Source organism: Citrus sinensis, chromosome 9 (assembly GCF_022201045.2).
Source record: "Citrus sinensis cultivar Valencia sweet orange chromosome 9, DVS_A1.0, whole genome shotgun sequence".
Taxonomy (NCBI): Eukaryota; Viridiplantae; Streptophyta; class Magnoliopsida; order Sapindales; family Rutaceae; genus Citrus; species Citrus sinensis.
Window position 1 is genome coordinate 2,917,474 of NC_068564.1, and position 22,531 is coordinate 2,940,004.

Sequence of the window (22,531 nt, forward strand, 5' to 3'; positions counted from 1 at the left end):
ATTATATGGTAAATTGGTAATTGAAGTAAGAGACTGAGAGAGCTAGAAATTAAAAACATGTCGCATCAATTTTGCGAAAAAAATTTAATTATGTCGATCTAAGGAAATTTGTGGGTTGCAAATAGAGTATAAAGGAGGATGCATATAAGAGAAAACTTATAATAGTTGTTTGTATATTGGAGGTATCACGTTATCTGTACAAAACAACTCTATATGAAAATTATAATACATACAAATTGATAGTGATACTAAATGAAAATACTAAGTATTACTGTTGTCAGTTGTCACTTGCTCGTTGTAGTTTATAAATTATACTAAGTATAAGGTTTATTTTTTTGGGTTGTGTTGGGGGGGGGGGGGGGGGACTAATAGAAGTTAATGGGTGGGTGATGAGGATAAGGCCCAGGAGAAGCTGTGGATCGGATTGGGGTGTCGATTTAATAGGCCTAAGCTTAACTAAGGGCCAAGTCAACAGAAAAACAAAGGCCATATTGGGCCACATAAGTTGCAGTTCTATAGTTATATAACTAAGGTGTTAAGCTTTTTGCACTCATTCGACAATCCTTATAAAATCCCATATCTGGAAACATTCTTCTACATTACTAATTGAAATTACATAAACAGACAAATTGAATTTAATTAAATTAAAATGTCTTTACACCCAATTTTGATGCTATTATCTTTAAATTTTAATGTATGATATAATTAATTTTTTTATAAACTCGAAATTGTTTTGAAATAATGAGGAAATGAATTACCTAATGATTTATTTTGCTTACGGAAAAATATATCTTGAATTTAATGAACTCAGTCTAGAAGATGCTTCAATTTAATTAAAACTCGGTTGTATCTTTTGTTCTATTTGTTAATTGTGATTAATGGAAGAGTTATAAATGTAACAAGTAGAATTTCATAAGAGTTCTCATGGGATGTTAGAAGCTCCACTCATAACTGACTTTCAGTTTCTTGGTAAATAAACAATATATATGATATTACTAGTACATGATTTATTGATTTTACTTATTTATTTATTTTGCCACTACCAACATATTATCGTAAGGTACTCAATTACTTGTGTACTTTAGCTTTCACCAGCTGTACTAGCATCAACAAACCTGATAGATATAAGCTAACAATCACAAAAATATTTGTTTGTAATTTGGTCTTTATTTATTTATTTATTATTTCTTTTTTACCTTTTTACTCATTTCACTCACACTCGAGTCTTCAACGTAGCTCATAAGTAATTTCTCCATTGTCCAATATGAATTCTACAACCACAGGCTTATAATACAAAACACCCACTAATTTTAATTGGTAGATTGTTTACTTTTTAAAAAAAAATAATAATAATTCACTTTTAATTCTATTTTTCGAATGATTGTTAGATATAAATTTACATGAGACTGCATTTGATATCAAGACAGAGAAAATTCACGTGAGATATCAAGTTCGATTTAAAGAAAATTCATCACAATATGCAATCGGACAAGCCATGAAAATTGATTACATATCTTCTAAGTATAATATATGGCCTTTCCACTTGATACCAGCTAATTAACACAACGATCGGGCTCCTAATCTTGTATTAATTTTTAATATATTGTATAAATTGTAGATTAGGTAGTGCTAAGGTGTAATTACTTTGTCTCAAAGCACGCCAAATTAAGCTAGCCGCTCCAGTTTCTTCAAAAACATAAATATTTTTTTTAATTTTTAATTTTTTCCTGTTGTATATTGAGTAACTTGGAAGAAAATAAAATCCACAACATTTAAAATATTAAATGTCTGTGTCTATGGACTGTTCATACTATATATAGTTGCATACATCTAATGACACTTTCACCGTATGCTTTAGTTATCATCTCCCATTATTATTTCTTCACATTCAAAAGTGAGAAAGAAAATGGTTGCAAAGAATCTCGTCTGTGCAATTATTCTGCTTCTCTTAGTGTCACTTGGGCAGGCAGAGGCAGCACTGAATGCACATTATTATGATCAAACGTGCCCGCAAGCCGAGAAAATCATTTTAGATGCTGTTCGTAATGCTTCAATGCATGACCCGAAAGTCCCAGCTCGCATCCTCAGGATGTTCTTTCACGATTGTTTCATAAGGGTATGATTGTTAATTAATTCTTCTCCTCTTTAAGTACTCTGAAAAATTAACGAGCCAAAAATTAATTGAATGGCCTCTAATTTGCTATGGTTTCAAATGATGATATTATGGTATGAAACATAGGGATGTGATGCGTCGGTGTTGCTGGACTCGACTCCGCAAAACAAAGCTGAAAAGGATGGCCCTCCGAATATCTCAGTTCGATCATTTTATGTGATTGATGACGCAAAAGCTGAGCTTGAAAAGGCTTGCCCACACACAGTTTCTTGCGCCGATATAATCGCCATTGCATCAAGGGATGTAGTAACCATGGTGATGCTCAATTTCTTAGCGTGCTGTATAATATATACATCACGTGCAAATTGCACTCAATATGCCCCAATAACATAGAAATTGCATAAGCTAGAATTCTGAGTGTTTTCTCATACACCTGACCTTACAAATTATGTAATCTTATTACTCAATCCACTTACCCGACCTTACTCGACACCGAGTTTCTTTTTATTTTTTTATTTTTTTTTCGCCCTGTCTTTCTTGAATTATTATATATGATATATTATCTTGATTTATATCTTTTTATTTGTTTATTTTTGATAGTCTGGAGGACCTTATTGGAATGTTCTAAAAGGAAGGAAAGATGGAAGAGTGTCCAAAGCATCCGAAACAAGAAGCTTACCAGCACCAACGTTCAACGTGACACAACTCATTCAAAGTTTTGCACAAAGAGGTTTAGGAGTTCAAGATTTGGTTGCTTTATCAGGTGGCCACACTCTAGGGTTTTCACACTGCTCATCATTTGAAGCCAGGCTACGTAACTTCAGTTCACTGCTTGACATTGACCCATCTATGGATCTTGACTTCGCCGAAAAGCTTAGAAGCAAATGCCCAAAACCAAACAAAGATCGCAATGCTGGACAGTTCTTGGACTCTACATCGTCCGCTTTTGATAACAACTATTACAAACAACTTACGGTAGGTAAGGGCGTGTTTGGATCAGATCAATCTCTGTTTGGCGATTTCAGGACCAAGTGGATTGTTGAATCGTTTGCCATAGACCAGGGTTTGTTCTTCAAAGAGTTCGTGAATTCTATGGTGAAGCTTGGAAATGTGGGTATTATTGAAAATGGAGAAGTGAGACTCAAATGCGGAGTGGTTAATTAATTATAATTAAGCCTGAGAGAGAGATGAGAGAGCAGTAATAAGACACTTTTTTTTTTCCTCCCCTTATTTTTTTATTGAGTATTGCTGAATTGCTGTAATGTAAAATCGATGTCGATCATGTAATTGATTATTATCCAGAATTGAGCAATATAAAGTACCATAAATTGACAGATTGTAAAACAATTTGTGCGAATTTGTGTCACATGCCAACATGGTAACACCAGTGTTTTTAAAGTGCGTGGTAATACAGAGTCCATACATAAAGTCACTACTGTTGGGCAAAGGCAGCGGCACACAGCATCTGCACGAAACATAAACTGCAGAAACTTTCTTTAAAGACTATCATTTAAAGAGGGAAATTCGAGGTTGTTCTACTTGATTCGCTGTTGACTGTTTAGTTGCAAAATTCAACTCCACCCCACTGCAACTTGTCAGAGGTTATGTTATCAGTCGCTCAAAAACTCAGATTCATATTCACGCCACCAAAATAAAGTTCTAGCAAGCTGAGTTATGGATGGTAGTTAACAAGCCGAGCCTGCTTGACTTGAATAACGACTTGTCCTCAAGCAAAAACTACATCTGAACGGAAGATGTATTTGACACCCTTTATAACATTCCGGGCTTCATGCAACATACACTTGTCACCATGAATGTGTATGAGAGCCATTCCTTCAATAGGAGCTACCTACAGTATTCAAATTGCACAAATAGGCAAAATTGAAAATGCAACTTTATTACATAAGGCTAATGCAAATGGGAAAGACAAGATTAAATGGTTGTGCTTGTATGAAAAATAAGTGATGAGGAGCAGGGGAAAAGGGAAACACATTCACCTCGGCCACAAGTTTATTCCTTGAACCATAGAAGACAGTCTCTCCTCCAACAAGAGGCTCCGGGGACGAATCATTATGGATACTCGAATCATTTTTAGCCTTGGCTTTTAAACCACCACTCAAATATATTAACAAAGTATAATGGGTGCGCTTTCCATCCCCAAGGTTAACACTTTCATCAATATGTTGTCCAAATCGTTGACCTACCTTGTACCTGGAATATAGAAAAAACAACATATACTGAATATTAAAAGAAATCAAGGTTGGTGACTTCATGGGTTACATGGGCAGCTTATAATGGAGAATTCTCTTTGACAAAGGGTTCTCTTAGTATGAAGTCTAAAACATTCCTTTCTAGGCCAATCAAGATTACCCCTAACTCTAAGATTACAAACATGATCTGCACCGTTTGGAGGTATGGAAATGATTAGCACACTAGCTAAGCAAGTTCCTTATACTAGGGATCCATATGAAAATTTGAGATCGAATTACAAGGAAGAAATTCAATGAACCTGTAGAATCTGATATTTGGATTCAAGCCAACAGCAAGCTTCCCCCGAATTTTAATATCAGTAAATAATTTGCTAAGTCCAGACTCCCATACCGTCTCGGCAAGAACAGGATCATTCACAGAAATTCGATCATTATCTCTATAAGCTTCACCTTTTAATGGGCCAAGGCTCCCTTGGTGAACAAAACCCATTGCTTCAGCAGCTTTAACAAATCCCTTTGATTCAGCAGATGTAAAGAAATTTTGCACCTTAATAACATAAACAAAGAACTATGAGAACAGGAAAATTCAAAAGAAGACATTCTCAATGTAATATAAATTAGCCATATATCCAGGAAAACCTTTCGTGCCTACATAAAGATCTTAATCTAAAGAGCAGATTCCACATCATTCACCATTCAACAAGTCAATTTCCTTGCCGTTCACTTCTCCAAGGACCATTTTTAACTTTGATCCTCCGAATTAATGCTTGAAATCCATACTAAAAATTCTTTCCGCTATCTCAATCTCCATATAATTTGTTTTCTCCACACGTTCCCTGCTTCTTGTTAGTAAACTCGACCGAATTCCCTATCTCATCCCTGATTGATCGCCTATGTTTTCACAATTCATTAACTGATTTTCTACCCTTTCTTTCCCCACCACCAACCATCTCCATATTGCAACGGAAATCCCTCTGTTATTTTTCCAGGTCAATCAATATCCTATCGCAAAGGACCAGAGCATGCATGTCCACCCCACTCGTCCGCAAAATGAAGCAAAAAGGACCAAGCTCCAAATTATATTGAAGCTTGAGCTCCAGCTCAAAGCTAACTCTATGGACTACAAAATTACAGGCCTCATTTCATATTACATCTTAATTACTAAGTGACCAATAATATAAAATTTTGACCTCCCCACATTCTTACGCCTACACATACAGCAAAGTTAAGAACTCACCATACAAAGACTAGATTTCTTAATCAAAGAATAACGTCACTGGTACAAAATGAAAATTCATTAACAAGATTCTAAGAAAACTATCCCTGCTACAGAATAACGCGAACCCAAATGGACATTTGCCTCAAAAATTAAACTTTTCAACAGAGGATTCACCGCAGCACGTAGAATTTGAAAAATGGAATCGGAATCTTACAGTGAAGAGATCTGTGTCTTTGAGGCGAGAAACCCGAAGGTCTTGTTTGGGTTTAATGATTGGCCAATTTGATGTTGTTGTTGTCGACTTCTTGGCGTCAGCTTCTCTTCTTCTTTCGCCCATTTTTCTCTTCGTTGTTCCTCTTCCTGCCTCTGCCATACAACACCACTTTCGATTTTCTGTCTAATTCGGATTCCCCTAAATATAGAATTGTCCAGCCCAAGCTCCAAGCCCAAGCCTAGGCCCAAGCCCACTTTTAATCATTTCAATAGAAATCACTCAAGAGAAAATTATAACCAACCGCCCCCAAACAGTCAATCTACTGTTTGTTCTAACCACTGTGAGGGCATCCTTGTCTTTGCGTGTATATTTTTTATTAGAGTTATTATCATTTTACCACGTAATATTTTCTCCCATAACATTTTATTATTAAAAATTTCTGACAGTTACTTTTTCCTATTTAATATTCAGTTTTTATCATTCTATCAATAAATTGTTAAAGTTAATATAACTTTTAACAAAAATTATAGTAAAAATCTATTTTGGTTGTAAACTATTGTAGTGTAATTTAACTCTCTAAATTCAAAAAATAAATAATTAATTATATAAAAATAAATAATATTGTTATTAATTAATTATTTTTATATATTTTAAATAATTAATTGATAAAATTACAAATATTATACATTGTGAAATGCCTAAAATACTATATATGTTGAAATTCTTGAACGATCTCTGTAATAGCAGTAATTTATTAATGAAGTTAACGGTTTGGTAGTAAAATAATAAAAATCAAAACTTTAAGTGATAAAAAATAAATTATCAAAAAATTTTTACAAAAGATAATAACTCAAAACATTAGGTGATAAATTATAACATCTTTTTATTATAAATTTTTTTTCTCTTTGATTTTTTTTAGGTGTAAGGATATTCCCACCTTATTATTTTTTTGTAAATCCACTCCACTTCTAAAAAATAATTCTAATAAGTTCATATTATTTTAAAATATACAGGTTAGCAAAAATATTTGAACAATTAATCAAACAAGTCCTTCTAATAATATTTTTGACTTAACTATCTTTGACCACTAAGGGTGCATTAAGATAAATTTTAGGGGGATTGCCACTTTCTCCCCTATAGTAATCAACATATACCATTTACCCCTTTACTGTTTTTATAATGGCCGAAATCTCCACTGACAGTATAAGTTTACAATACTACCCTTATTTTCAACTACTCTTTTATTTACATTTATTATAAATTAAATAAATTATATGAATAGAAACTAAATAAAAAATTAAGTATTAAAAATAAGAAATATATGTTTTGATGTGAGCAAAAAAATTAATAATAAATTTTTTTGTAATTATTTATTTTGTGAATATTTTCTTATAATAAACATAGTGTAATATTCTAAAATTAAATGTAAAAAGTATCAGCAAAATATTTTATTATTTATCTTATAATAAATTTTTATTTTTCATTCAAGTTTTCTTATAATAGTTTTTTTATCATTTTATAATAATTTTCTTATATATTTATTATAAGAAAAATTTCACAAAATAAATAAGTACAAGAAAAAAATTTCATTATTAATTTTTTTGCTCATATCAAAACATATATTTCTTATTTTTAATGCTTAATTTTTTATTTAGTTTCTATTCATGTGATTTATTTAATTTATAATAAATATAAATAAAAGAGTAGTTGAAAATAAGGATAATATTGTAAACTTATGCTATTAGCGGGGTTTTTGGCCATTAAAAAAAATAGAGGAGAAAATAATATATGTTAATTACTGCAAGAGTGAAATTGACAATCTCCCTAAATTTTATTTGACTATCTTATCTTAATAATATAAAATATCAAATTTGCCGTAAGAAACAGGTGCTCTTATGACTAATAGTCTAGGTAGTAAATCTTTCTTCCTTATTTGCATTTTTTAAAAATAATGTAAGAAACATGTGGTCTTTGCTTCCGTTTTACGTAACTGTTATATTATTGTCATGTACAAGATTTTTTTAACATGCAACATTAATATTTTTAATATTATAGAGAATGTAAAAGAATAAAGAATTTGTTCACGTGGACGTTACCAGTCAAATTATTATAAAATTCTATTATCGTTTTAAGTCTTTTTTGAAGTTGTCAACACTATTATCTAATAAAGCTTTTTCTTAATTTCGACCCACTTGTGATGTGATTGAAGATAATGATATATTACTGAAAATAAACAGCAAAATCTAGTAATTTTTTTTTTCAGAATTTTTAGTTTTAATTATGTGATTACTATTAGTTTATTGGACTTAGCTATCTTGCAACAGTTGCAAGGTACCACTATATTTTGTCTTTTCTTCATCTCAGTCCTCAACCTTTGGATTTAGTGAAAATGTAGTTTTAAAGGTAGAGATTTGTCCATTTGAATATTAACATTACACTTATTGGTGTTTATTAAAACTATAAACAAGTTAAAGAGTTGAAATTTTTAGCACATAAGTCCAAATTGTTTTTCAATTTATATTGTTTAATTAGTCATATGCTTATTATTATATTTTTAATATTGTATATTTATTTAAAAGAATAAAATTTTAATATTATTTATTTCATTAAAAATAAATATTATTTATTCCATTTTATTTAATATTATTTAGTCATATGCTTATTATTATATTTATTCTTTCAAAAAATTAAATAACATAAAATAAAATAAAATAATCAGTAGAGAGCCTTAAAAATATATATTATTTGTAATATTTTTACTTTTCTTTTATTTAATATTATTAATCATAGGCTTATAATTATATTTATTCTTTAAAAAACTAAATAATATTAAAAAAATAATATCATTTTTAATATTATTTATTTTATTTAAAATAAAATTTTAATATTATTTATTTAATTTAATATTATTTAGTCATAAGCTTATTATTATATTTATTCTTTTTAAAAAGATAAATAATTTTAAATAAAATAAAATTATCTTTTAGAAAGTCACCAACCAAAGCACATAAACTTATAAATAAATGTAAAAAAATAAAATTAAAATAAAATTACATTTTAAAAGATTACTAGTTAAAGTACATAAATTTATAAATAAAAAAGAAAATAAGAGGTTAAATGAAATTTAAGAACACATAAAATAAAAATTGGTGTCACTTGCAACTGTTGCATGATAGCTGGACCCTAGTTTTATTTGAGAGGGGGCTTTTGAAGGGTTTCAAAAATTAGTTGAGTTTGTCGTATTGTTGTTGTTGGTGCATTGGCTGAATGCTAGATATTGCGTCGTTTCATTTGCCATCTAAATGGCCCCCACTACTTTCTTCACCACGTGTTTGGCACGTGATAACATGATCCCATGATCCGGTCCAAGTCCTATACGACGTGCTCTTTTGGTCATAGCTGAAAATCACTGACTCGACGATAAATAGCTTCGAGGATTAATAAACAAAATAATAATCACATTGTAAATAGTAAAAATATTGTCATGTGATTTTGTAGTAATGCACTGTAAAATCCTTTTTTTTTCCATTTTTTGCCCTTTAATTTAAGAAATGTTTTAATTACCAATAACTATTTGATTGGATTAGTAAGTTATATTAGACTATGAGACGTTAGATTAAAATTATATTAATGATAAATTGATGGAAAATAATCACAAATATCTATAATTTTATCTTTCATACAAATATCATAAATTTTTAAAATGTCCAACGAATGAAAGAAAATGTTAAAAATATTTTTAAATGATTTTTTATTCACGATCTTCTCTCTCTCTCTCTCTCTCTCTCTCTCTCTTCATTTTGATGCTTAATTTTATATTCTTTTAAAAATTATATACAAGTTATAATGAATTTTCAAATGATGGAGGAAATTGAATACAAGGATAACAATTTAGTGGGAAAACATCATTAGCATCTCTAGGCATGACAGCTCTTACCAAGTTTTGAAAACTCTCTAAACTTAAAATTCTCTAGAATGATAAACTATCATTTGACAGAACAAAAATTAATGTCATAAAAGAAAATTGGGGTAGTCAAAATATGTGACTACCAAATTATTTAGCAGTTAATAACTATTTTAAACAATATATACATCATTAAAATTATTTGGTCGGTATGTTAATGATAAGTGTTGTTTATTCATTCTCATTGTGGTGTTATCTATTCAATTCTCATATATCAGACTTCTATTACCCATCCCTCTTATTTTTTATGTCTATTCTGATGAATCTTCCAAACTATTTTATGTTTTTGATGAAAATTTCTTTTTCTTTTGTGTTGAAAATTTTCATATTTGGTATTAAATAGATATCCATAGGGATGACAATGAGTACCACATACTGTGGTGCCATTATCAAACCCAAACTTATACAAAAGTTAAATTACCAAACTCACCTGCAAACCACTGTGTGTTTTAATTTTTTAAGAAAAGTGGCAAACTGCAGGTTTTGAAAATTACTAAACTTGCAATGATACCCGACATATTTTTTCTGGGTTCCACATTTTAAATTACAAATGTTAAAAGATACTTTTAATGAAACCTAAAAATTTAAATTATGTAACTCAGTATGTAAATTTATAGTAATAACCTAAAATTTCACATGAAGTACTTAATTCTAAATTTAATCAATGTAAATAGAAATTAAAATTTTAACACCGATCCCAAAAAAAAATGTCCAACACTAATTCTCAAATTTAAGTATGAAATTCACAAGTCCAACAAACTGCAAAAGTGCTTTCAATTAAAAAAAATAAAGAATAAAAACTAGTATCCAAATGTAGTAACAAAATTTTGCAAAAGTATCACACTATACCAAAACGATTATCATCTTATATTCTCATTCAATACATGCCTCACAAGTTAAAGATCTTCAATTCATTCACCACCATTAACACCCATCCAACATGACTCCTACAATAATGATTTAAGATTAATATTTTCTAACACTAATTGAAAGAACAACTTTATAATAATATATAATAATCCATAATTATATAATAGTTATAAGAAGTATACAATAATCCATAATTATATAATGAAATTAATTTGAATATAATGATTATAACAAGTATCAAAATTATTAAATTTTAAAAAAAATAATTAAAAAAAAGTGTATGAGCGTCCGCCGGATATTTGGCATATACCAAACTGCCTGCAGTCCAGTGGAAGTTCTAATTTATAATATTAGATCTACTTGTAACTCGTAAAATTACTCACAACGAACAAATTTTGACAAACGGATTTAAATAGATTAACGTGTACCATTGCCATCCCAAGATATCGATACTCCTAATTTGTCTTTCATGTATAAAGTAAGTTTAAAAGGAAAAAAAGGTGAAAAATGGCGATCTACATCCAATAACTGGATCCCAAAAGATAAAGACTTTGAAAAAGAAAAAAAACACAGACATCAAATGCCAAGCAGAGTGGTCCCTGTAACCACCTAATAGAAATACTCAGTTACAATTAATAATTGTTATTTTTTTGGCCAATCATTTACCCTTCTTCATCTACCACACACACGTCGGCTACCAAACTTCTAAATTCTAATCTTATGATATTGTTTTTAATTCTATCTTCAATTAATCACAATATTATTTCCTTTCACGCACACTATAAGAATTTCAATTTCCCAATTATTTTAAGGTAGATTCAGTATAATCATATATTTTGGACTAAAACATCCAAATGATAAAAGATCATAATTCTTGATCCACTCATCTTAATTGTAAATATTAGTAATATTTAAGTTTGATGCGAACAGAATTTTAATTATAAAATTATAATATAATGTTAAAAAAAGCAACTACAAAATTAATAGGGAGAAAAACAAAGAAACGGCAATCGCTCTCCCAAAAGAAAGAAGGGTGGGGCACGTGGCAGATTCATTATCACACCCCATTCGTCGAGGTGACTGTCGCGCACATGTTACGTTGGCATCCATCTATTGGTTGATCACGCACATCATCGTACGATGAAGCTGACGAAAATGCATATATTTATTACCATTTTTTATTAATATTTTAATGCGTCTTTTTGCACTTACGTGGCACATTTCGGAGACTTAGAAAAGCATCAGGTGGTCCTTTGTTTCTACCTTCTCTCTCTTCTTTAACCTTTTCTTAAGTTTTACCAAAACAAGCTATGCAAACGACTTCTGAATCTATCTCTTTCTTTCCTTCAATTTGAATATTTATTTATTTTTGGGGGTGTTTTTTTTTTTACTCATTATGCTTTTCGTTTCTTTTCTGTGGGGCAATACCTTGAAAGGGAAAGACAATAAAGATGTTGTTGAACACAAAATGATCAATAATGCCCCAAACAAAATATCATGCCTGTGGTCTGTGTGTAAAGAAAGTGATACATCAACAAGAGATCCTCAGCGTCTCATTTCTTAGGGTTTCTTTCTTCTTGCCTCTCCATTTTTGTAGAATTTTCTGTTTGGTTTCTGGGTTGAAATTTTTTTATCTAGAAAAATTTCTGCACGAAAATCTGTTGTCCGGGTACTTCCCAAATACTGGTGAGATATTTTACTTTTATTTTTATTTTTTATTTTTTGGGTTTAGGGTTTCGTTGTAACTTATAAATCAGTTGAAAAAATTGATGAGGAAATATTATGTTATAGGCCATGGTGAGGGGAAAAATTCAGATGAAGAAAATAGAGAATGATACAAGCCGGCAAGTGACATTTTCAAAGCGTCGAAATGGGATGTTGAAGAAGGCTTACGAGCTTTCGGTTCTTTGCGATGCTGAAGTTGCTGTTATTATCTTCTCACAGAAAGGAAGGCTCTATGAGTTTTCAAGTTCTGAGTATGTTTTTTTTTTTCCTCCATAATTGTTTTATTAATGAATTTTTTTTTAAATAATTGTTTTTAAAAATAGTTTTGTTGCATCGTAATGTGCATCAAACGATTATTATGTTGGTATGTATATGTGTATATATTGGTTCTGGTATGTACATGAAAGCGTGTTTTAGCAACCAAGTATGGGTACTTGAACTCGCACTTGTACTTGATTCTTAATTGCTTTTGCTTGTCTCGTTTCGTGTCTTCCTTTTGGTATGAATTGCATCTAATTGACTGATTTAGTGTTATTTCATTTGTACTATGAAGATTCTGTGAAAAAAATCTTTGAAGATTCTTTTTGTACTTCTCTCATGGATTTTGCTCTTCCCATTCCACTCTCTTTATTCATTATTGTTGGTTCATTGAATGAATCACGATCAAAGTATTTAGTTTTGGTTCATTATTATGTCCTGCAGACCAAATTTACGGCTCCAATGCTCTTCAAGTACTTGTTGTTTCTCAGGCCAAGTCATCTAGGGTTTGCAAAAGCTTCCTGAAAAATGGATGTGACCACAATTTGTACTAATGGTTTTAGCACCTTGATTTCCAACAAAAAAGTTTAAATTACATGTCACATATAAATTGCAGAAATATTCTTTTAGCATTCAATATATACGAGTTGGAATTTCACACTAAGCTTTCTTTTCTCATTTGCTCATATAGTTATATTTTGGCAAGCCAGTTTTGCAACTGGTATCTTTAACAAGTTAAAAGTTCTTATTGCATTATTGAGTAGTATTAAATGGATTCATGACTAAAAACTACATGCTGTTTTCTGTGACTTCTGTGCATGGTGTACTTTGCATGTGGTTAATGAGATCATTTGTGTTGCATATCGCTCTCAAAACATTAGTAAATAATTGTATTTGAGAGTAGATCTCACCTTTATTAATGCAAATATTTGGTTGACCTGTAGGCTTAATGATCATAATCATAGTGTAGTGTATTGGAGGATATACCCTTGTTGCTTGTATGAACCTTCAAGTTAAATCCTAGAATATGAATTGAATTTTATAATAGCTTCTTGCATGGACCTTTATATATTTGATTGCAACATTTTCTAATGGTTGCTTAATTTTCTCCTCACCAATTGACACCTGCATTTTATGTATTATAATCACTCCCGTGGCATAAATAATTCAAAATCTCATCAGTTCCGTAGAATCATAGTTGTGTCTAAATAATGAATCTAAAACTTGGTAAATTATGATTTGAAATAGGAACTATGGTACTGCTTTGGCAAGATATCCAATTCAAGGTTTTAAAATGTTTTAGGAATAACTACTGCTGATTCTAGCCTAAAATTGGTTTGCAAACCACTTAGTGGCCCTGTGAACAGTGTCCCTCACCTTTAACAATAAGGGTGAGAGTTTGAGTACTCGTAGGGCCTTAACATCTTCCTTTGTAAAATTGAGGCAGATCTCATTGTTTTTGACATACAATTTCCATCTATGCTTGCATGGATTTAAAATACCAATACCTCAATAATTATAATATCAGTAGATATAATATGTACTACCTGAATCAAAAAAAGAAAAAAGTCTATATTGGTTTTAAGTTTGGTTGGTCGATTGTAAAGGTTCTTTACGATCAGCTTAGTTTATTTATGATTGGTAAGAACTTAAGTGAGTTAGAATTTATAGAAAATTGGTACTAACTTGATTGTACGGATATTCTGCGTAACAGTATGCATATAGATAGATAGTGTTCCAAGAAGTTGATGGCTGGTTTTTGGTGAAATAGAAATTCGTATTAGAGATTTTCTTTTCTTCTTCCTCTATTTTCTTTACTTCAATCTGTTAATGGTTTGAAACCTAGGTCTAGTAGCCATAAATTTTAAGCTTTATTGCAAGAATTTGCAGTATATTAATATCTAATTGTCACAATTTAAGTCTTAATCCAAGTTTTGGTGGATCCAATCTTTTTCTACTCTTCAACTTTCTAAGCCTTTGCTTTCATCACATATCGAACACACTATGTAACTTATTACTTTGTACCATAAAGCATTCTTATTAATTATATTTGATATTTTAAAGTGTCTACGCCCCGTATGAGATAGAGGTTGGACAGTTTCAAAGCTATAGCAGTAAACTATTTGGTAAACTTACTGTAATTTAGAAGATAAGTTGATTTGATTTTATATTTGTATGATGAAAAATCTATTATATCTTTACTAATTTTGTCAAAATTATTATTTAAAAATTATATTTATTACATATTATTAACTTTTACTTAATAATTATAGCTTTTTTCTACAACAACTGTAAATTAAAGGATACAATACCTCAATACGAAACAAGCATCTAGTCTCCTTAAATAGCACAAATTTTGTTTATTTAAGGATGTCTCTTGAATGTTAAAAACATTAATCATTTCTAAGCTGGCAAAAGATTGAAATAAAGTTTTAACTTTAGTTGAGTAAGATATGTGTAAGATATGCAAACCGGAAAATTTATTATCAAGGCAACAATAAGCTAGCTCATTTTTTTTTTAACATTTTAGATAACATCAGTTGTTTGTTTTGCTTAAGCTCAATGCAGTTGCGGATAATACCTTTTAGGGAGCTCAATAGCAAGTATAGAATGATTAGATATTAGAGGTGTAGAGACTCTCGTATCCTTATCCTCTGCTAAATGCTCTTGTAGCCTTCACTAGACTTGATGTTTTACTGGACTGAGGTTATTAGTTTCTGTTACAATCATTGAAGGGCAAAATTTAAAATCAATTGTTAATATCATCTTTGACCAAAATCTAAAATGAGTCCAGTAAATTTCTATGTAAAAATTAAAGTAATGATTGTGTTTCAGCATGAGACTTCTGCATAACAACAGCCAGCTCTACATCACTGGAAAAGCAGACAATGTTATAGTGATTATGAAGGAAATTTATTATCATTTAGAGCATATCAAAACCAAGAAGCATATGAAGTATGTTTTATTTTACTAACATATAATCAAAGAACAAATGAGTTTGCATTGTTTTAATTTCCATGTTTTAATTATTAAAAATGGTGAGACGTATTGATCCATCCTTTGTTTTGGATGCTTCAGAATGCAAAAGACGTTAGAACGATACTATAGATACACAGAAGAAAGGCAAATTGACAGGAATGGAATGGAGCGATACATGCAGGTTAGACCTCTATATTTGAATTTAATTACTTTTGAAATCTCCTTAGGCAAAAGGCAGTATTTAAAGACTTGAAGAACACTCAAAATGTTGTGGACATCATTGTGAGTTATCCTATGTGTTGGCACACTGAAAATGCTTTCTCTTGTTGGTCAAAATTGTGTGAAAATATATACACGCACACATAGGCACTTGGTGCATGTTCGGAATTGTGCTGAATTCTCAAATAATCATTTATTTGGTAATGTATTCTTATTTTGTTTAATACTTATTTCAATGATTGCTTGTATATTGGGTCTAAAAGAACTAGTCAAATCAAATTATATTTGATAAAAATAATTTAACAACTCAAACAATTATATGAGTAAATACTCATATAATTGATTATTTGGAAATTCATCACAACATCCAACATGCACTTGGGTGATGTATGATAGGTGGTGAGGAGAAGCGAGAGGAAAGTAATCCAAATTCTTTTTCCTTTCCTGTGTAGTTGTCCTTCTTTAGCTGGAATTTGATTTCCACTAGAACTCTAATTACATTAAAATTAGAAATTGAATTCTTTGTGAGGAATTCAAATTCTTCCCTAACGGAAACCAAATCTTCCAAATTTATTCCTTCTAATTTTTATTATTTTACTTAAAATTTCCAAAAAAATGGATTCCTAAGCCAATCAAGTCGCTCTTTTTGTGACATTGTAAGCACCAATAGATTTAAAGTTTGACGATCTACATAATGGAGCCATCATGGCTGACGAAGAAGGAAGAAGTTCTCATTTTAGCCACACACAAGGGCGAAATTTTAAATGATTATCCCAAAGTCAATATTAGTTATTTGTTGGAAATTTTAGGTTGGCAATATAAATCGACAAATTTAGAACATGTTAAAGAGTCTTCATCTCAGTCACGCTCCAACAACCAGAGTTAACAACTTTTTCTAGTTTTCTGTTTTTTATTTTAAAACTTATTTAAAATATTTTGGTTCTTTTTTTTTGATAATTTAGATTATTCTATTATGAGTATGAAATAAATTAAATTTTTTATTTAATTATTAGCTACTAACAGATGAAAACTATATATACTAAATTTTTTTATACACTTTTTAGTCTTTATTCATTAAAAATATTATTGTAATAGCTTTTTGAGGAAAGTGGATGAGTAGATAGACTTTCTTATAGTTCAGTGCAAAATATTAGAAAAAAAAAGAGTAAGTTTTAATACTCAAATAAATAATTGAAATTTTGTAGAAAATAACTTGAAGGAAATTTGGTCCAATTAAAATATTTGTGATTTCTTTCCCCCTAAAAATTTGAACACAAATCAAATAATGAAATTGAATTCTATGCTTCTGTCCTTTTTTTCTCTCTCTTCTTCTTCCTCTTTTGTTTGCTTTGTTTTCATTTCTTCAAACTAAACACCACTTTAGTGCTTTAACTTTTTTAAAATGCATTTTTTCTTTTTTGCAATGTATTTAGTAGAAAGACAATTGCAAATGTATGTAGGAAAAGAAATTAATCCAAGTTCTTGAAACTAAATACATTGAAGCTAACCTTTTAGTTGCGAAAGAAGTTAGCAGTTAATATATATATATATATACACACACTTCAAATAAATACTTTAAGCAAAACTGAAAAAAAGAAATATACTGGTTTTTTCAGCAAAACAAATTAGAATTGGCTATATTTGTGATGTTAAAATCAAGATAATTAGTACCTCTGTACTAAGCCCATAATTAGGCCACAAAAGGTGCAGTACATATTCTTATTTTGTTACCTTTAATTACAAAACTAATGCTCTGTTTGGTATTATGGTGTTGTAACATTAAATAGAGCCATACTTGTGAAATTAAAGTTCAAACTAGAAAATCAAAGCTCAAACTAGAAAATGAAAGTTGATAGGTGTTTGATAAATATCATTATGTGTCAAGTGATATATTTTATATCAAGTAATATATTAATTGATACTTCTAATTTAGTATATGACATCATTGATGTATATGATCTATTTACAATATTATTTAATTGTAATTTAATTTGAAAATGAAAAAGGCCACTATTATTAGTAAGGCCACTACTGTTATTAAGGACCGTACTTTAAGAAACAAAAGATGAAGTATATAATTATATGAAATATTTATAAGGATTGGTAGGACTACAAATCCACAAAATAAGGATGAGAAGTCCCAATCTAAACAAAACACTTAAAAAACTGTAAAGATAAAAAAATATCCCCAAAACCAAAAACACTAGCTCACTAAGAATGCATCCCTCTTAAGATACAGAAGCTTCCTAATTAAGTAGAATAAAAATGAAAGAGATGTCTTTGAATCAGTAGTAATAGATGCCTAGAGGAAAGCCCATAACTTTACTTTGTCCCATAAGTGTGAAGGATCTTCCCAACTTTGTTATTAAAGATTCTTTGGTTTCTTTCATTCCACAACCTAAAAAACAAAAGATTAAATATATAACTAACAATGACATTATTAGTGTCCAAAAATCTATGAAGACACCATACGATCAACTTGATGACTCTACTATAATTCATTGTCTAATAATGGTGAGTTATATGTCACAATTTTATCATTTGGTAGAGCATATTTTGATCTACCAAATGATAACCACTATTAGACGACGACAATAAAGTGTGGATGCAATTTTTGGATTGCACGTAACTCTTTCTTTGTCATGTTTGGTCGCTATTGTTGGTGATTATGGCAATCATAGCTTTAATTTTTACTAATATTAATTCGTATTATTGTTTTGTATAGTATTATAGTTTTTAAACAAATAATAAAACTTTCATGACATATTCGACAAATTTGAAATCTGAAAAAACTTGAATTAGTATGAATTCTTAATAGAGTTGAATATTTTAATATGAATGACATGTTTATTTTTTATCTGAATCTCTAAAATAAGTATAAATTGTTTTTTTTTCAACTTAAAATCTGAAAATCAGTACTTCTATATTTGGCCCTTATAAATTTTGAATGTTAAATAAATAGTAAATATATCAAAGAACACAAAAAAGATAGTATTTTATTATAACATGAATCATTTTCAAGCTAATAAAACCCCTTAATATTCTAAACCAGAACATGTTAATCAATTTAATGGTGGTTCATGATGTTTTATATGAAAAATGCTCATAAAAATAGTGAAGATAAATAATAATATTTTGAAGAAAATAAAAAGATAGAAATAATAATAATCTACTACTATATTAACACAAGTCATAGAGATAAATGATATAGCTAATTAATAAGTTTTATTTAAGTAAGAATGAAAGTAAATTAATAAGATAGGGATATTTTTAGAAAATATCTATTGATGATGTCATTCAGACTTATTAGATTAAGAAAAAAGTTCAAAAGATTACCTTAATAATTTAATGACTGAAAATTTTCTTAAAGTTGAAAAAATAAATAGACTTATTGAAATTCAATCATTAAGTTAAAAAAAAAAAGAACAGCCCCTTAATAAGAGTAATAAAGGTATTTCATCAAATATATGTGGAGTAAAATTATCTTAGATTCCAAAGTAGAATCATTAACAAAGACTCTTAACAAATTTGATTGAAAGTACAACTACCAAACACCAATACGAAATGAAACCTAAGTCACTTAATCAACACTGTATATTAACATGTAATTAAATTTGAAGTAAAATTAACTTAGATTCCAAAATAAAATTATAACCAAAAGATTTTACCAACTTTGCATTGAAATACAACTACCAAACAGAAATATCAAATAAAACCCCAGTCACTTATCAATATTGCATATAATATGTGATTACGTTTTGAAGATTACAGCCACCCAGTAAAGTCAGTTTTCCAAATGCATATCAAAATGTGTTATGTGGTGATGATTACAGTAGCTGTATAATATGTTGGGAGTGACACAAGGACATATGAAAAAAACTGTTGTACTTTTGTTTAATTTTAAGAATACAACAAATAATGTGTCTGTTCATATTTACTTAGCAATTAATATTTGTACATTTGATAGCTAATGATTCTATTCCACAACATATGTATTAGAAGCCATGACCTCACAGTGCCAAATACTTCCAGATACTGGCATGGTTGCATGATGGTGGTAGTTTCGATGGTTTATTTATTCTTGATGATTATCAGACAAGGTTTTTAATATTTAGACACTTTCTATTTACATGCAGTCAGGCAAAAATGACTACTCTGCTCATTTGCATGTGCCTAAAATGAGATCTGAGAATGAAAGAGAGAGAGAGAGATTGACTTATGTTTAAATTCATTCGAAGATTCAAATAGATATAGAAAAGAACATTCTGGTAATATAGTTTTGCAAATCATGATTTAACATACTCCATTTTGTTAGACAGGAAAATACAAAAGTTTATTGGCGTGTGTTGTGCAAGAAAAGTGCAGAAACTTCTAATCTTATTTTTTCATTGTTTTGTGGCTTCAACATCGTGGAATAGGTTTTGCAAAGAAGCCAAAATGTTGTGGGTCATCCCTAGTTCCTATGATTGTCTTATGGAGAATTTCTTTGTTTTTGATAAAGAAATAAAGGCTAAATCTCTTTGAAAAAGCACAGTGGCAGCACTGTTTTGGGTGATATGGCAGGAAAGAAACATCTGTATTTTTGAAGGGAAATGCGTGATTATATTGAAGAATTATGGTATACAGTCCATCCAATTACTTTGCTTTGGGCTTCAATAACTAAGGAGTTTCAGGATTTATCTTTTTTCTTCATTCATCTAAATTGGGAGGGGTTTTATGATGGGTTTTTAAAGTTGGAACAGCATTATATAGGGGTGATTGGAAGTACTTATGTGTAGCACTAAAAACTTATCTCTTTTGCTTGCTTAGTGGACACCACTAATGCACTTTTGAGTTTCATAAGAGAAAGGAAATAAAAGCTAATACAAAACTGTCGCTCACAGCTTGTTTGATTATTACACTAATTTATAGATAATTTACTTTTTACATCATGTGTAGTGATTTTCTTACAATACTTATATTCCACATGCAGCAATTGAAGCATGAAATAGCGAATATGATTGAGAAGATCGAGCATATTGAAGTTTCTCAACGGTTCTTAACTAAACTGATACTTTTCTCAATTATATTAAATGGCACATTAATATTTTTTATGTAAGTGTTTCTGAAGTTATTTAATTTTTGAGCCACAGGAAGCTTTTAGGACAGGACCTGGGTTCACGTACCAATGAGGAACTCCAAGAGCTTGATGACCAGCTAGAACGAAGCTTGCGCAGCATCCGAGCAAGAAAGGCATGCAACAACCTAGCTAATTATTACTTTTGAGTGTCCAAATAATAAGAAAGAGGTGATTGAGAATTAACAATACTGCATTGGCCTATATTTTTCAGGCTCAGCTGTTCAATGAGCAGATGGGGCAACTTAAAGAAAAGGTAAAAAATGTGAACATGAATGCTTAGCCATTATGGTGTTTGGGTTGTTCCCGAAAAATTCGGGCGAAATTTCGCATCTTTTTATCAAATGCACAGTACCTGTTTAGGTTGCAACTGTTAAGCACTTTTCCCCCTGGTTTTTGTAATGCAGGAGAGACTTTTGCTGGAAGACAATGCCAGGTTATGTATAAAGGTGAACGTTTCATCCCTTTCTTCACATAGTTCTAATTTCTGTGCATGCTCATAAACCTCAGGCGTTGCTCCAGTTGTTTACGTTTTTGGTTCAAAATTAAAATACACTTGTTAATATTTTCCTTCGACTAACATTAAGCCAACACAGATTACCGTCGTGGTCTGTAATCTTATATGCAAGAAACAACTGCTTCCAAGCATTGTATCTCCTTTTTGCTCAATTTTTGAGTTTCAATGAAACAGGTTGACATCTGTGAGTTATGTATACATTGAGTCCTTGCGTGCAAATTGTTAACATTTGGATTAACAATTCTTAATGTCCAAGAGTTATTAAGAGACAAAAATTCAACACCTTGTACGTAATCAAAAGTAATAGCTCTTGCAGTGGAATCAACAATTTTTTGGGGCTTTATATCACCAACTCTTGATGTCTTGAGTGGATTCAATTTTTACGGACATCCTCAACTGATAATTTTCACTACATATTTATACATATGTATTTGGAAATTTCATGACCATGATGTTAAAAAATTACCCAATTAGGTCATTTGATATGAAATGTTACACTTAATACTTTTCGTAGAGGCATACTAATTATAAGGATATAGTAAATGTATGATGCTTGGGGGAAGTTATTGATGATACAATTGTTACGCTTTGAAATTAGTGTGGACAAAAGCCATGGCAGCAATCGACCCAACGGAAAGAAGCTGTAAACAATTGCAGCCAAAGTGGCCAGAGTTCAGACATCGAGACTGAATTGTTCATCGGACTGCCTGAAATGCGTGCCGCATAGCCAGCAGCATTGGCTTCCTGCAATCTTCTAGGCACGTAAACGACATTTGCAGCTCGTAAGTTGTAGCACATCAATTAATTATTCTAACATGTAGAATAATTGCTCTTCTGAATTATTTATGGTGTGATTAATACCCAATAAAAACAGAAATAGCGCAGCATGACCAGTATTTGTTAAATAGTTGTGTGCATGATTTTGGTGTTGAAATATGTTATCATAGTCATTCTGCATCGTATGGTAATGTACATTTATGTTTTCCCAAATTATTATTTATTTATAAGTGTGACTCCTGAATAGCTGGGCAGTTATTTCAAAATCATTTCTTGAGGAGATTGCACTATTATATATACGGCATTATGCTCCCAGTAACATCAAAATACCAAATACTTGCCTTGACAGA

The 22,531-nt window shown here is 30.3% G+C and overlaps 3 protein-coding genes across 3 annotated transcripts; 2 read left to right on the forward strand and 1 right to left on the reverse strand.

Annotated features, from left to right (window-relative positions):
* Positions 1-1,838: 1,838 nt before the first annotated feature.
* Positions 1,839-3,460, forward strand: LOC102631310 (peroxidase 66). Its single transcript, XM_006490400.4, has 3 exons — positions 1,839-2,116; positions 2,240-2,428; positions 2,714-3,460. The coding sequence occupies exons 1-3, from the start codon at positions 1,907-1,909 to the stop codon at positions 3,275-3,277; spliced, it is 963 nt and encodes a 320-aa protein (XP_006490463.1). The 5' UTR covers positions 1,839-1,906; the 3' UTR covers positions 3,278-3,460.
* Positions 3,442-5,940, reverse strand: LOC102610224 (uncharacterized). Its single transcript, XM_006490230.4, has 4 exons — positions 5,757-5,940; positions 4,623-4,870; positions 4,111-4,324; positions 3,442-3,962 (listed from the first exon to the last, which is right to left on the reverse strand). Exons 1-4 carry the CDS (start codon positions 5,913-5,915, stop codon positions 3,840-3,842), a joined length of 744 nt encoding a protein of 247 aa, XP_006490293.1. The 5' UTR covers positions 5,916-5,940; the 3' UTR covers positions 3,442-3,839.
* A 6,154-nt stretch (positions 5,941-12,094) lies between these two features.
* LOC102577938 (SOC1-like protein 2) lies at positions 12,095-22,291 on the forward strand. The gene is made up of 8 exons (NM_001288842.1): positions 12,095-12,276; positions 12,382-12,566; positions 15,652-15,733; positions 20,744-20,805; positions 20,904-21,003; positions 21,102-21,143; positions 21,295-21,336; positions 22,003-22,291. The coding sequence occupies exons 2-8, from the start codon at positions 12,385-12,387 to the stop codon at positions 22,129-22,131; spliced, it is 639 nt and encodes a 212-aa protein (NP_001275771.1). The 5' UTR covers positions 12,095-12,276; positions 12,382-12,384; the 3' UTR covers positions 22,132-22,291.
* The last annotated feature ends 240 nt before the right edge of the window (positions 22,292-22,531 follow it).